Genomic DNA, 14889 nt, shown 5'->3' on the forward strand with positions numbered 1-14889 from the left:
TTGCTAAATATTTAATATTATATGATGTTCTTATCTCGTTAATTATTACTACTTCAATGTAATTAAGTTTGTAATCACTATTTAAATATTTATTAATATCTTATCTATTCTAACCATAAAATGAAATAATTTTTATACTATTGATATAAACATGCTTAATGATGTGATTTTGATAAATGATAATCAATAAAGAATACGCTATCAAATGCATAATTTGGTGGATAGAGTTATAAAACTATTTTGTACTTCTATTAATGAAAAAATAGTTTTTACATCTTTCGACTTTATTTGAAACATTAAATTTATTTCTTAATTTTGAATAGTCGATATTCTTTCCCCCTGTAACACTCTAAAAATACCATGACTTAGACTAACTTAATTTACTTAATAATGTTTAAAATGATATTTAAAGACTTATTGTCACGATCCAAAAATGGGCGTGATGGCACTCGTCTTATCCCATATAGACAAGTCAGCCTAAAACTCAACCATTACCATTAAGTGCGGATATAAAATATAAGTAACTTAAGAAAACCCCAAAAACCTGGTAGTCACATGTACAAGCCTCTAAACTATTCGAATTGATTCAAAAGAAAAACTCAAGTCTCAAATGAACTTGTTTTTAAAAACAGAATAAGATCATAATTAAGGAGAAGAAAGTCTGCTGAGATGGAAACTGCTACCTCACAAATCTCCAAGAAGCCTCGGAAAAGAAGAGAATGACAAGAACAACAAAAATCCAGGCTCATAACCTACAAAAGTTTATAGACGCAAGGGGTGAGTACAAAACCACACGGTACTCAGCAAGTAAACCTCTAAACACAAGCTAAGGGGATGAAATACGGGTACTCCTACCACCCCCAACCGAACCTCCACAACTACAACCTACATTAAAATCAACCTAACCTAACAGCTCATAATTTACATAGCACGTAGCTCAACAACAACACTTAGACTAATTACATATCTTCAACAACAACACTTCAACAAATTACATATCCTCAACAAATACTTCAACAAATTATATATCCGCAATAACAAGCTAACTATTGATCAATCACTAGTTCAGCAGAAAGGCAATCAAAAGATCAGCAAAACACGATATAAAGTTCACTAACGATAAGTATGTGCAATTCAATGGAATGCAATGTCAAGTATAATGATGCATGTCTAACCTAGTGATATACACCCGATGTATCTCATCTCGGGACCCATGGAGGACATATCTGTCCATGCATCTGTCGCAGCGCACGACACGACCCTCGATAATAGTAACCATCGTGGCGCGCGATACGTCCCTCGAAATATAGTATGCATCGCGGCGCGCGATATGTCCCTTAAAATGGTACATCCTCTTTAAGTTCTCATTCTTTCTTAATGGACATAACACTTGTTACAACCACGTCTTAAAATAATGCAAATGACATGTTCATACAAATAAAGAGGATATGACCATTTTCACAACACTGCACAATTCGCAACGACATCAACAATGATTCAACAAACTTTTAAAACCATTCTTTATTATCAACACATCACACACAAGCAATTATTCACATTTCCTTTTATGACCCTTTGTTTTCATCACTAGAATTGTTCAATGTGGACAAATCAATCTATAACCAAGTCTCATTACTCACACACATATACCACAAAGAAATACGCACATTCCATACACTTAACAAGAGTTTAGAAATTCACTTGCCTCGAATAGTCGAACAATTGTTCTGGGACTTGAACGTTCCCATTTCGCTGAACTTCCAACTCAAAGCAATCTATTCAAATAAATGAACACACTAAGATTTTGAAAATAAAAACACTCATACAATATGTCTAAATTAGACCCAAAAACTCACCTTAATCTATAATCAAGTTCCTAATTTATTTCCAAGTAACATGACAATTCTCATGTTTTCCAAATATTAATTCTAGGGTTAAGTATTATACTCCAAATAACATCACTCTACTAGTATCATATAATAGAATAGCCTTAATATTTAATTACCTATCTTAATATATCAAGCTTTGAATAATAATATGATAACCGTAAGAAACTTTTCAACACAATTTGGATTAATTAGTGTCACCGTGTCAGGAACCTAAACGCTATGAAGTTGCCAACATTGACCGATGTAACACCAAAAATTTAAAATTTCCAGTAACTTTATGTGCAACCAATTATTTACTCTAATGTCCAATAAATTCCATATCAATTTAATGAAGATTGCACTATATTTTGCACTAATTTGACAAAACCCACCGAAAAACATTACTAGGTCAACTTTAAAACTTCATTCAATCTCATTTAATACAAAAATGAGTAATATTATATAGATGCGGCAATAAGATAAATGTATGCAGGCACAAATCATGAAGATTTACATACCAGTTAGTCGTTTTCTTCTTATCAGTGCCGCACAAATATTTTTCATTCTATACTTCTTTTGCTTTTTGAGTAAAAATATTTTTTTTAAAAATATATAATTGTTAACTTACTAATTTATTTTAGTATATATATATCGGCCAAATACCGTACAATTTTAAGTAAATTATGGAGTTACCCATTAGCTATAAATAAAAAAATAATTATTTAAAATCACCCGTCAATAAAACAATCGTAATTAACAAATAGCTTTAAAATTTCCAAAAATAATTGTCTGGGTCATTACATTATTCACCACTAAAAATCATGTTCTTTCTCGAATATAAAGAAGAAGAAGGATGAATAGTTGACATTACCAAAACCTGAGATATAATTTCCATAGTCAATATTTATCTCTCAAAGTGAGCTCCTCCTTAAGACCATTGCATCAAGATCAACTACTAAGAACTAAACTGTCGAATCAAAATCTAACTGATTCACATATCAAGATTGATTAACATACCATTGACTAACCTGTGAACCCAAAATTGAACAAAAATCCTCCAAACAACACACCATCAGGATGAACCAATTCTCACATCACTACGAGAGAATTCTGAATCAATACAGATTAAAAGTAACAGCGAACCTGTATCAACCACTAAACCGTCATATTGCTAAAACCATCACAATCTTTTCAAGATTCCTTTCTCACAACATATTCATCTCATGAACATAAGTCATAAAAATTTGATCTTTAGACATCGAGTACTCATCAAGGGAGAATTAAACTTATCTAACCCAAAGAAGTTTAAGATCAAATAAACACCGAACGAGCGATACACTCCAAAATGTAGAGCCTCTAACAACACTTTTATACAATTGTAACTCTTCAGAACTTTTAAATGAGTTCTCATAAGCAAGGTTGTATGTGTACAATCACTAGCATACTTCAACTATCCCAAATAATATCAAATCTTAACTAACTGAAATGACCAAGTCTCACTACAGATGTCACTCTACCAAGAGGATAATCATAGGACCAGTACACCCAATCCACCACTAGAAATTCACCCATAAATATGAAAATATGTGTAGGTATGTGTAGTAAATCACACTCCAAACCATTTCCAAAACGAAGTAGATGGTCATATAAAAATATACAGAACAAAAGTCAAATGAGACTTAATACTTCTTTCATAGGACCGACCCATATATATATATATATATATATATAAAATAGTTTCATTCATCTAAATCATCTCTCGGTCATTACCCACCCACAATCAACCAATCAAATTCCCATCACAACATTACAAATACTCGATTCATCAAACCCCACATACTTTTAATAGTACTTAATTGAAACAACTTAATACCAACAAAAATCATAATTACACAAACCATTTACCTTACTCTATATTTATCACTATTATTGAAGTCTCCTTAGAAAACACCTTGTAGCCTCTAAAAATTTCAAAATATGTCAGTCATTCTCTCGTTCGATTTAAGCACTACATGACAAATATTAGTCACACTTAAGACTGATATCACTAATTTCAAATCAATAAATACTTTTCCATCGGGGAATAATAATTGAATTGCGCCGAATGTCAAATTTATGTGAACTTTCACATACAACTTTCCAACTACCAATCATACCAGTATGTATCTCATGTAAAAAAAATAAAAAAATGTTCTTGGTCACTTTAATAATTCTATTTACTATAAGCTCATAACCTCTACACACCATCAAATGCATAGGTAACACATCATGACAGTATATATCGCCTCTTTAACAAAGTAGTTTCAATCCCTAAAAAATTCTCAATAACAATGTAGAATTGTAAGTTCATGCAGTTGAACGTCCATAAGTTACCTATCATAATTTGAATAAACTAGCTCAACATAACCACATCTTTTCTTATCACCCAAAACAAAACTCAATATTTATAAAATTAAAAAAAATAAATCCATAGTAAATAGGTGTCGAACTAGTTCACATCTCATAGTCATATCTAAACTCATAGGCGAAAATCACCACAACCATCAACTCTGAATCTAAGGTTTATGCTAGAGGTCTTATTGTTCCTTCGCCTTTCTTAAATTCTCTCCATGATGGAAATTTCAAATAACTTTAACTCTTCAATACACCAAAAAAATAAGTTCTCATTTTTTGCTAACTCACTTACCAGTCTTATAATTTTTGCCGACAACCCATTATATTTGTACCTTATCTTATAAACCATAATATTACGTGAAACCTTCGCTTAGATTCATTACAATTAAATGTAATCAACTTTATCATATAAATCATCCACAAGTCCTTTCAAATGCTCAATATCTGATGCAATCAATCATTTCTTACTCTCTGAATACATACACCACTTACTTCGTTTCCATTTTTCCTATTCAATTTTCTTACTTTCTTTCACAATCAATATTGCAGTAATAATAATAAAAATACTTCTTAAGCCAATAATAGTGTTCATCAATTGGTATCAATATATGATAAGTTGCCACTCACAATTTGTCCTTTTGAGACCCAATTCTAATAACATACACAATTAAATGTTCCCTCTTTTTCCTTCCACCATGAAGAATATTGTCCCACTGACGCCTTATGCATGTGTTTATTAATGGAAAATATTAGTTCACTAATGGGACAATTTAGTGTGAACTTCTTTTTTCACTAGAAATTATGTATAAAACAACACTCATAAAAGCTCAACCAAAATACTTACGTGAAGGAAGGGCACTCGCTGCTCATTGATGCCGCTTAGGGTTTCTCCCTATTCTCCTTTCTTTTTTTAAAAAAAAGTAAAAAAAAAATAAATCTCACTAATTTTATTTATCTACACGGGTCAAGTGATAAAGTGTACCAAGTAATTTATGGACTTGACTCATTAATCCCAAACTAAATTAATTAATTACTTAACAAATATCCATCAACTAAATAGCTGTAGTTAAATAAATGGTCAACTTCGTAAACTGATCAAAAGTAACTCAGGGCAACTACCGAGATAGGTAAAACGATAATTTTGTAAGGATTTTTAAAAAAATGACTTTCCGTGCAAACAAGCTACTCACCAAATAGTATCAAACCACAATCTTAAATACCTTCAAATCGTCATTACATTACAAAATTCATTTAACCAACAATTGTTATCATATGGTTGCATTCTAATCACAATACATCATGAACTCTTATTACCATTATACTCAATTAGGTCTTACACAAAGTCAACCTTTTCATCAATATAACACCTTAAACCCAGCTGTACCAATTCAAAATCCAAAGGGCTAACCCAATGTATACATCTTTCCTTACTAAAATTCTCAGTTTCCTTCACACAAATATACTCATTTCCTTTACCCTTAAGCTTCTCATCCATTTATCGATCCACTTCCATGGAGCTTATGATGGACTACCACTCATTTAAAATCTTTCAGATACACTTCATTACCTAAACACATCAATACCGTACCAAAGATCCACCACTAAAAGCTTCCTGATAAATAATTTTTAACTCATTCTTCAGTAGTAAAAAGCTAGTTGTATTCTCAAATATGAATCAACACCAAATCTTATCACATCAACATGTAATACAATAGATAACTCCTTAAGTAGGTGTCGAACTAGTTCACATCTCATAGTCATATCTAAACTTACAGGCGAAAATCACCACAACCATCAACTCTGAATCCGAGGTTTATGCTAGAGATCTTATTGTTCCTTCGCCTTTCTTAAATTCTCTCCATGACGGAAATTTCAAATAACTTTAACTCTTCAATACACCAAAAAAATAATTTATTATTTTTTGCTAACTCACTTACCAGTCTTATAATTTTTTGCCGACAACCCATTATATTTGTACCTTATCTTATAAACCATAATATTACGTGAAACCTTCGCTTAGATTCATTACAATTAAATGTAATCAACTTTAGGATTTAAATCATCCACAAGACCTTTCAAATGCTCAATATCTGATGTAATCAATCATTTCTTACTCTTTCAATACATATGCCACTTACTTCGTTTCCATTTTCCATTTTTCCTTTTTAATTTTTTTACTTTTTTACAATCAACATTGTAGTAACAATAATAAAAATACTTCGTAAGCCAATAATAGTGTTTACCAATTGGTATCAATATATGATAACTTGCCACTCACAATTTGTACCTTTGAGACCCAATTCTAATAACATACACAATGAAATGTTCACTCCTTTTCCTTCCACCATGAAGAAGATTGTCCAACTGAGGCCTCATACACGTGATTATTAATCGAAAATATTAGTTCACTAATGGGACAATTTAGTGTGAACTTCTTTTTTCACTAGAAATTATGTATAAAACAATAGTCATAAAAGCACAACCAAAATACTCACGTGAAGGATGGGCATTTGCTGCTCATTGATGTCGCTTAGGGTTTCTACCTATTCTCTTTTCTTTTAAAAAAATAATTAAAAAAATAATTATTTAAAATCACCCGTCAATAAAACAATCGTAATTAACAAATAGATTTAAAATTTCCAAAAAAAATTTCTGGGTCATTACACTTATATTAATGTAATAAGGTCATTTAGAAAAGGTTAGAGCCAAAACGACAAAGAAAGACCTTGATGTCCGGAAACTAGCTAATTTGAACTAGTTGATGTCCCTATGTTTGGTGAAGGTTTTAAGGTGTCAAATGAAGTCCAAAAATTGTAAAGAGACCTTGGATAGGTATTATGTATTAAAAAGGGTCCAAACGTCTGGTAACGACACCATAAAGACCACCTGAAGGTTCCTTGGGGAGGACACAAACATGGGTGAGCAGGCTGCCTGTGAGTTTGCGAACTGGTAGAATTGGAGGAACAAGTGCGCGACGCGCGTTCCTCACAAGGTGTACTGACACGCACCTCAATGCCTCAATCTAATATTCATGAAAAATGACGGGATTTGGCTCCGCGATGCATAACCACTTCCCAAAATCGTTAAAGTCGTACTTTTGATAATTTAACTTCATAAAAAGACTCATTTAAGTGGAGTGTCTTTTGGGTAATTCATGGACGACTATATATTTAATTAGGTCAGTTTAAACCACTTTTACACGTTCCAAATCAGATATTATCTCTCTCAAGAAATGCTCTCTTTTACAAACTACATTGAAGAACAAGAAGAAGTTAAGGAAGAAGGCGAAGACTTCAAGGTTTTAATCCATATTTTTTGTGGATTATTCATCTATAAGTCATGGATTTTTCATCTATAATAGGTCCTTTCGAAAATAAGTTTTCAAGAAATTCAACTCTAGGGATTTTACTCTACAAAATGAATTTTCTTCCTAACTCTAAATTTATGATACTCGATGAAAATTAATTGTTATCTATGGTTAATCATGCATATATTGTTGCGTGTTGGACTTGGAATGATAGATTTTCGTGTGAAGCATGTTTATTATCAATTTGATGGTTTCAAATGGGTTGTACTTACTACTAGATGACATGTAAACGTAGGGATTGGAACTAAGACTAGTATGAACTCTTAAATGACCCTTTTCCCTTAACCAATGACTTACGAATTGATCTTGTATATGTGACTGGAAGAGTTGATGTCTTTATAAAACTACAAAGTTTAGTTATCTATTCAAACAAGATATACAAATTACTAATAGATTTAATGAAATCTCAAAGAAGCCCACCATTACTATAAAAGCTATTGGACATCAATGGTATCGGAGTGCGCCTCTTCACGAGGGTGATTAAAGTGCAACGTATAAGTACTTCACTATGTTGTTATAATTATTGTATGTTCTTTGACAAAGTACTTGGAAGCAAGAGGTAAGTCTTCTAAAGTTCTGATTACTCTATGATGTTCATGTTAACCTATGAATGATGATAATATGCTAAATGAAGTATGCATGATGTTTCTATGAATATATGTTGGGCTATTAACATGCTAAATGTGAGATCATGATAAGAATACTAAAATGCAAGTGTATGATAACCTCTTGTATGATTTACATAAGGTGATTATGTTATGTAATCTCACATACGAAGGGTTATGATTAAATGAAATTCTCATCTAATCCTTAAGAGATCATGATCATGTTTTTATGAGGAGTTAATCTCCTATAACCTATGATAAGTTTATGATAAAAGGTAACTTAAAGGTTATTTAAAAAAGGGACTTAAGCTAAGCACCGATGAACTAGATACGAGAGGTGTCCCTTCCCTAGTTTGAAGGTAGGTTCACAATGACTCTCATGAGATAGAGGCTGCCGTGTAATGTGGAACTATGAGTCTCTAATAGATCTCCTAGTTCTTGAACTATGTTGCCACCATATGATACTAGCTAGTGGATCCACTTAGAAAGCTATGTCATGTTTGGTTCTACTTTGGGCGGTAGATCACCTTCTTTTAGTATGGGGCTTTATGACACCGTATTCGATATTTATCTCATATGGTATATGTCGGTTAAGGCGAATGTTCGCTCATGTAAAATGAGAGACAGGTAAATGGATGTTGACTACGGTGACTTGAAGAGTCTACTTAGTATGGGTAGGGGTATGGGACTTTATCCAAATATTACACAAGTTGACTCTAATGGAAGTCCTAGGCGATTGTTCTTATGTAATATGATAAAATGAAAGATATATGTTTATGATACATGATGTTACCCTTATATGATGTTGGTCATTATGATGAATATGTTATTAGGTTATATTGTTTTATGAAGTGACTATTACTTATATTACAAGTTATAAGAAGCAAAGCTGTACTTATGGTCTCCTATCTTGTCTACTTGGTTATATGGGGTTATGGGGCTTCACATGACCATTGCACTTGTAGGTTGGGGATGAGATCATCAGTAAGTGTTTTGTATCTTATGTATAAGTGATATATTGAATATGAATGTTAACATGAGTCGATGATAATATTTCTTTGATTATGATCATGTTGTATGTTGATAAAATCTTTAATTTTTATATTTTTTTATGGTATGTGCATTGAAGACATTCATATGACTTAGCATGTTTTCATAATATTTGATAAATGATCCTTTTTCATGCATGTCCTAAAATGTAATGTGCATATACGTATACTTAGTACAAGTGGCGTACTAACCCCATTACTTTATATTACTACAAATATAGGGTCCAACCATTGAAGATTAAGAAAGCGATTGAAAAAGCTTGGAAATCTTTCCCCAAGTGTTGGTAGGTCCTCATGTTCGGGGATGCTATGAAGACTTAAGTAGTTATTAAGAATATTCTATTTCCATGTATGTTGTTTTTGGATTCTTTTCTATTAAGTCCTATATGGCATATTAACTATTTATTGGCTAAGTCCAGATTTGCACTCTTTAGATGGTTTTATACATGTGATACAAAGTTTTATAATATCGTATGCTATTATGAATGTTAAGTATGAAGTCTAAGTACACTTCATCTAAGTATGTAAAAGTTTTAAATGTTTTCTGCAATTTTAACTGATAATATGTTATGACGAATGCTAATGGCTTGTCTGAGTCTTCTGTGAGGACGAAGACGCGGGTCGCATTTGGGGTATGCTCTCCGGGTATGAAAAGCTTGGTATAAGAGCACGAGGTTAAATATCCTTACGATCAAAGTCTCACTAAACTACGTTACATAGTATCTTGTTCATGGTTGTGAAGTGTGCCACAGTTATGGATGAGTGGTTGTGTGACGATTAGGAAACTTCTATTTTCTTGATACTCCTATGTCATGCCTCTAGATTTTTGGCAGTATTTGTCTTTTAATACCTTATCCCTTTCTTGTGGTTTTAGACGATGATCACAAGAAGGACAGCCGCGAGGAGAGAAGGGGATGAGATTGTGAATGAAGGAGCTACTCCCCAAGGCAATCACAATGATTCTCAAGTGCAAGCTGTTGCAAATAAATAAGTTCCAGTCAATCCTCCGGTAATAACGGATGGTGAGGTGAGCTCAACCTTTCTTCAAATGGCCCAAACCATAACAACCCAAACTTAGGCTCTTATGACACAAGCTAACGGAGAGGTTGTTCCTCGAGAGAACAAACATGCTAGTACTATGGCTATCCATCTGAGATATTTCACGAGGATGAATCCTCCCATGTTCTTTGGATTGAAATTTGATGACGACCCCCAAGATTTCCTTGATGAGGTTTACAAGATTTTGTTTGCTATGGGGGTGAGTACTACTGAGAAGGATGAACTTGCTACTTATCAACTTAGGGACGTGGGTCAGACATAGTACAATCAGTGGAAGGATAGTAGGGCTTTAGGAGGTGGTCCCGTGACTTGGGAGATCTTCAAAAAGGCATTTCTTGATAGATTCTTCCAAACAGATCAAGGGGAAGCTAAGGTAGAGGTGTTTATCAATTTTTATCAAGGAGGTATGAGTGTCAAGGAATACTCCTTGAAATTGATTAAGCTGTCCAAATATGCTTCCTCTTTTGTTTCAAATTATAGGGATGAGATGAGTCATTTCGTAACGGGCATGTCCGAAGAGCTTGAAGAATATTGTCGTGCAGACATGCTTCATGCCAATATGGATCTTTCTAGGTTGATGGTTCATTCTCAATAGGTTGAGGATAGTCATCTAAAGAAGAAGAATAGGGAAGCTAAGAAGGCAAGGTCTTCTGAAAGTAGTTCCTCTAATAATAGGCTTGATGTGCAAGACAAGAAGAAGAAGTTCTCAAATTAGGTTCCTTCAAATTTCTCCAAAAATCGCAATGATAGAGTTCTAATCCTAAACCTCAAAAGGGGAGAAATGTTGATCCACCAAAAGAGAGACCAACTTGTGGTAAGTGTGGTAACAAACATGTGGGCGAATGTGTTTTTGGGACTAATAGTTTCTATGGTTGTGGGAAAGGTGTCCATATGATGAAAGACTGTCCTGTGAGAAGCCAAGGCAAGGGGAATGGCCAAGATCAACCAAGAGGTCCTAGTTTTGAAGCTCCAAAAAGGAACCGTTCCTATGCACTCAAGGCTAGGGGTGAACAAGAGAACTCTCCCGACGTTGTGACAGGTATGTTACAAGTTTTCTTTGTTAATTTTTATGCATTGCTTGATCCAGGTGCTAGTCTTTATTTTGTTATACCTTTGGTAGCTAGGAAGTTTGATGTACTTCCCGATGTTTTGGTTAAACCCTTTTTGGTTTGTACCGCAATGGGTGACTCTGTGGTTGCAAAAAGAGTCTATAGGAAATGTCTTGTAATGTTGCCAATAGAGTTACTCTTGTTGATTTGGTAGAAATTGACATGTTTGATTTTGATATCATCTTGGGTATGGATAGGCTTCATGATTACTTTGCTTCCACAGTTGTAGAACAAGGGTAGTGAAGTTCCAATTCCCAAATGAACCTATTTTAGAGTTGAAGGGGGAAATTTTACGCCAAGGGGTCAAATCGTTTCTTACTTACAGGCTTGTAAGATGATAGCCAAGGGTTGTCTATACCATGTTGTGAGAGTTAAAGATATAGAATGTGAAACTCCTTCTTTTGAGTTAGTCTCAGTAGTGAGGGAATTCCTTGAGGTTTTTCCCAATGACCTTCGAGGAGTTCCTTCCAAACGGGAAATTGACTTTGGCATTGATTTATTACCGGATTTGAATCCTATTTATATTCCTCCATATAAGATGGATCCGACTGAATTGAAAGATTTGAAGCTCCATCTCAAAGATATACTAGACAAGCGTATCATTCGACCTAGTATTTCTCCATGGGTGCTTTGGTCTTGTTTGTTAAGACAAAGGATGGGTACCTTAGATTGTGCATTGATTATCGCCATCTTAATAAGGTCACCATAAAGAACAAATATCCTCTCCCTCGATTTGATGATCTATTTGATCAACTCCAAGTTGTTAGCTATTTTCCCAAGATTCACTTAAGGTTGGGATATCACCAACTTAGGGTGAGAGGTGAAGATGTTCCCAAAACAGCTTTCCGAACTTGATATGGTCACTATGAATTTCTAGTTATGTCATTGGGTTAACAAATGCCGCGTAGGCGTTTATGAACCTAATGAATAGATTTTTCTGAGATTACCTCGACTGATTTGTGATTGTGTTCATTGATGATATTTTGATATACTCCAAGATTAAAAATAAGCATGAGAGAGAAGTTGGTCTTGCAAGTCATGAAAGAAAACTAACTTTGTGCCATATTTAGCAGGTATGAATTTTGGTTAAGGTCAGTTTCTTTTCTCGGCAATATTATCTCTAGTAATGGTGTATAGGTTGATCCGAAGAAGACAGATGCGGTCAAAAACTGGCCTAGACCTTTAACTCCCACAGACATAAAAACTTTCTTGGGTCTAGCCGGGTATTTTAGAAGGTTTGTTTATGGATATTCATCCACTGCTTCTCCTTTGACCCAAAAGAAGACGAAGTTTGAGTTGTCGGAAGCTTATGAAAAAGAACTTCAAGAGTTGAAACATAAGCTTACCTCCGCTCCGGTGTTCACCTTATCGGAGGGTAATGAAGGCTTTGTAGTGTATTGTGATGCTTCCCGAGTGGGCTTGGGTTGTGTTCTCATGCATTATAGTAAGGTGATAGCTTATGCTTCTAGTCAACTCAAAGTTCATGAGAAGAATTATCCAACTCATAACCTTGAGTTAGCTGTTGTAGTTTTTTCCTTGAAAATATGGACACATTATTTGTATGGTGTGCTTGTTGATGTGTTTACTGACCATAAAAGTCTTCAATATATGTTTACACAAAAGGATTTAAATATCTTATAGATAGGATGGTTAGAATTATTGAAGGATTAATACATGAGTGTACTTTACCACCTTGGCAAGGCGAATGTGGTTGCAGATGCTTTGAATCGTATAACTATGGCTAGTGTATCTCACGTGGAAGAAAATAAGAAAGAAATTGTGAAATATCGTCATATGTTGTCTTTATAGGTGTACGGTTATAAGATTTTCCAAATGGTGGTTTCATGGTCCATCATATCTCCGACTCGCCATTAGTGGTGGAGGTGAAATCTAAGCAACACCTTGATCCTCTATTGATGGAGTTGAAGGAATCAGTACTTGTTAAGCTCAATGAGTCATTCTTCCGAGGGGTTATAGTGTTCTTAGGTACCAAGGGAGATTATGTGTACCCGATAATGAGGATTTGAGAAATCAAATTCTAGAAAAAGCTCATGGTTATCGCTATTCTATATATCTAGTGCAAATAAGATGTATCATGATCTTAGAGAGATCTATGGTGGGATGGTTTAAAGAGGGACATAACAGAGTTTGTGGAGAAGTGTCCAAATTGCCAACAAGTTAAAGCTCAACATCATAAATCGTGTGGTTTAACCCAAATCATGGATGTTCCTACCTGGAAGTGGGAAGCCATCAATATGGACTTCGTAGTTCGGTTGCCTCATACCCAGAGGCAAAATTATTCAGTATGGGTTATTGTGGATAGGTTTGCCAAATCTTCCCCTTTTATTCAAGCTAAATCTACCTACACAGATGAAAATTATGCAAGGATCTACATTAATGATATTGTGAGTCTTCACATTATTCCTTTGTCCATCATTTGGGATAGAGGCTCCCAATTCACTTCTCGTTTTTTGAAGGATTTTCAAAAGGGGTACTCAAGTTAAACTTAGCACCTTATTTCATCCTTTGGGATAGAGGCTCCCAATTCACTTCTCGTTTTTTGAAGGATTTTCAAAAGGGTTTAGGTACTCAAGTTAAACTTAGCACCTCATTTCATCCTCAGACGGATGGTCAAGGGGAACGTACCATTCAGATCTTTGAAGACATGTTAAGAGCCTATGTTATTGACTTTAAAGGATGTTGGGATGATCATCTACCTTTGATTGAGTTCTCTTACAACAGTAGCTATCATTTAAGCATTTCCATGACATTTTTTGAAGCTCTTTCTGGTAGAACATGTTGGTCTCAAGTTGGATGGTTTGAGGTTGGTGAGTCCTTACTCCTTTGTCCAGAGATTGTCTATGAGGCGATAGATAAGGTTCAAATTATAAGAGATAGATTGAAGTCAACCTATAGTTGGCAAAAGTTTTATGTGCGCAATAGAAGAAGAGATCTTCAGTTTGAAATTGGTGATCATGTCTATTTGAAAATTTCGCCTATGAAGGGTGTGATGAGGTTTGTTAAGAAGGTGAAGTTAAGTCCCCGGTATGTTGGTCCTTATGAGGTTTTACAATGAATCCGGAAGGTTGCCTATGAGTTGAAACTACCTAGTGAACTAGCTTCAGTTAATCCGGTGTTTCATGTTTCTATGCTAAAAAAATACATCGGTGACCTGTTATCATTCTGCTTATTGAAGGTTTAGGAGGGGATGAGAACCTCTTTTATTAAAAGGTTCCGGTTGAGATCCTAGATCGCCAAGTCAAGAAGTTGAGGAATAGGGAAGTTGCCTATGTAAAAGTTCTATGGAGGAACCATCTTGTTGAGGGTGCAACATCGGAGGCTGAAGCCGACATGAAGTCCCGCTTCTCTCATATTCTTACTCCTTGAGGTTAGACATTCCTCTTGGTAAAGAAATTAATGAATAATCATGAAATTGAC

At 34.3% G+C, this 14889-nt stretch overlaps 1 protein-coding gene across 1 annotated transcript; it reads left to right on the forward strand.

Annotated features, from left to right (window-relative positions):
• The first annotated feature begins 10421 nt into the window (after window positions 1-10421).
• Window positions 10422-14527, forward strand: LOC138349247 (uncharacterized). Its single transcript, XM_069299563.1, has 8 exons — window positions 10422-10593; window positions 10699-10922; window positions 11093-11381; window positions 11430-11566; window positions 11777-12076; window positions 12589-12975; window positions 13557-13856; window positions 14075-14527. Exons 1-8 carry the CDS (start codon window positions 10422-10424, stop codon window positions 14525-14527), a joined length of 2262 nt encoding a protein of 753 aa, XP_069155664.1.
• Window positions 14528-14889: the final 362 nt, after the last annotated feature.

The sequence above is a fragment of the Solanum lycopersicum genome, chromosome 6 (genome assembly GCF_036512215.1).
Source record: "Solanum lycopersicum chromosome 6, SLM_r2.1".
Taxonomy (NCBI): domain Eukaryota; kingdom Viridiplantae; phylum Streptophyta; class Magnoliopsida; order Solanales; family Solanaceae; genus Solanum; species Solanum lycopersicum.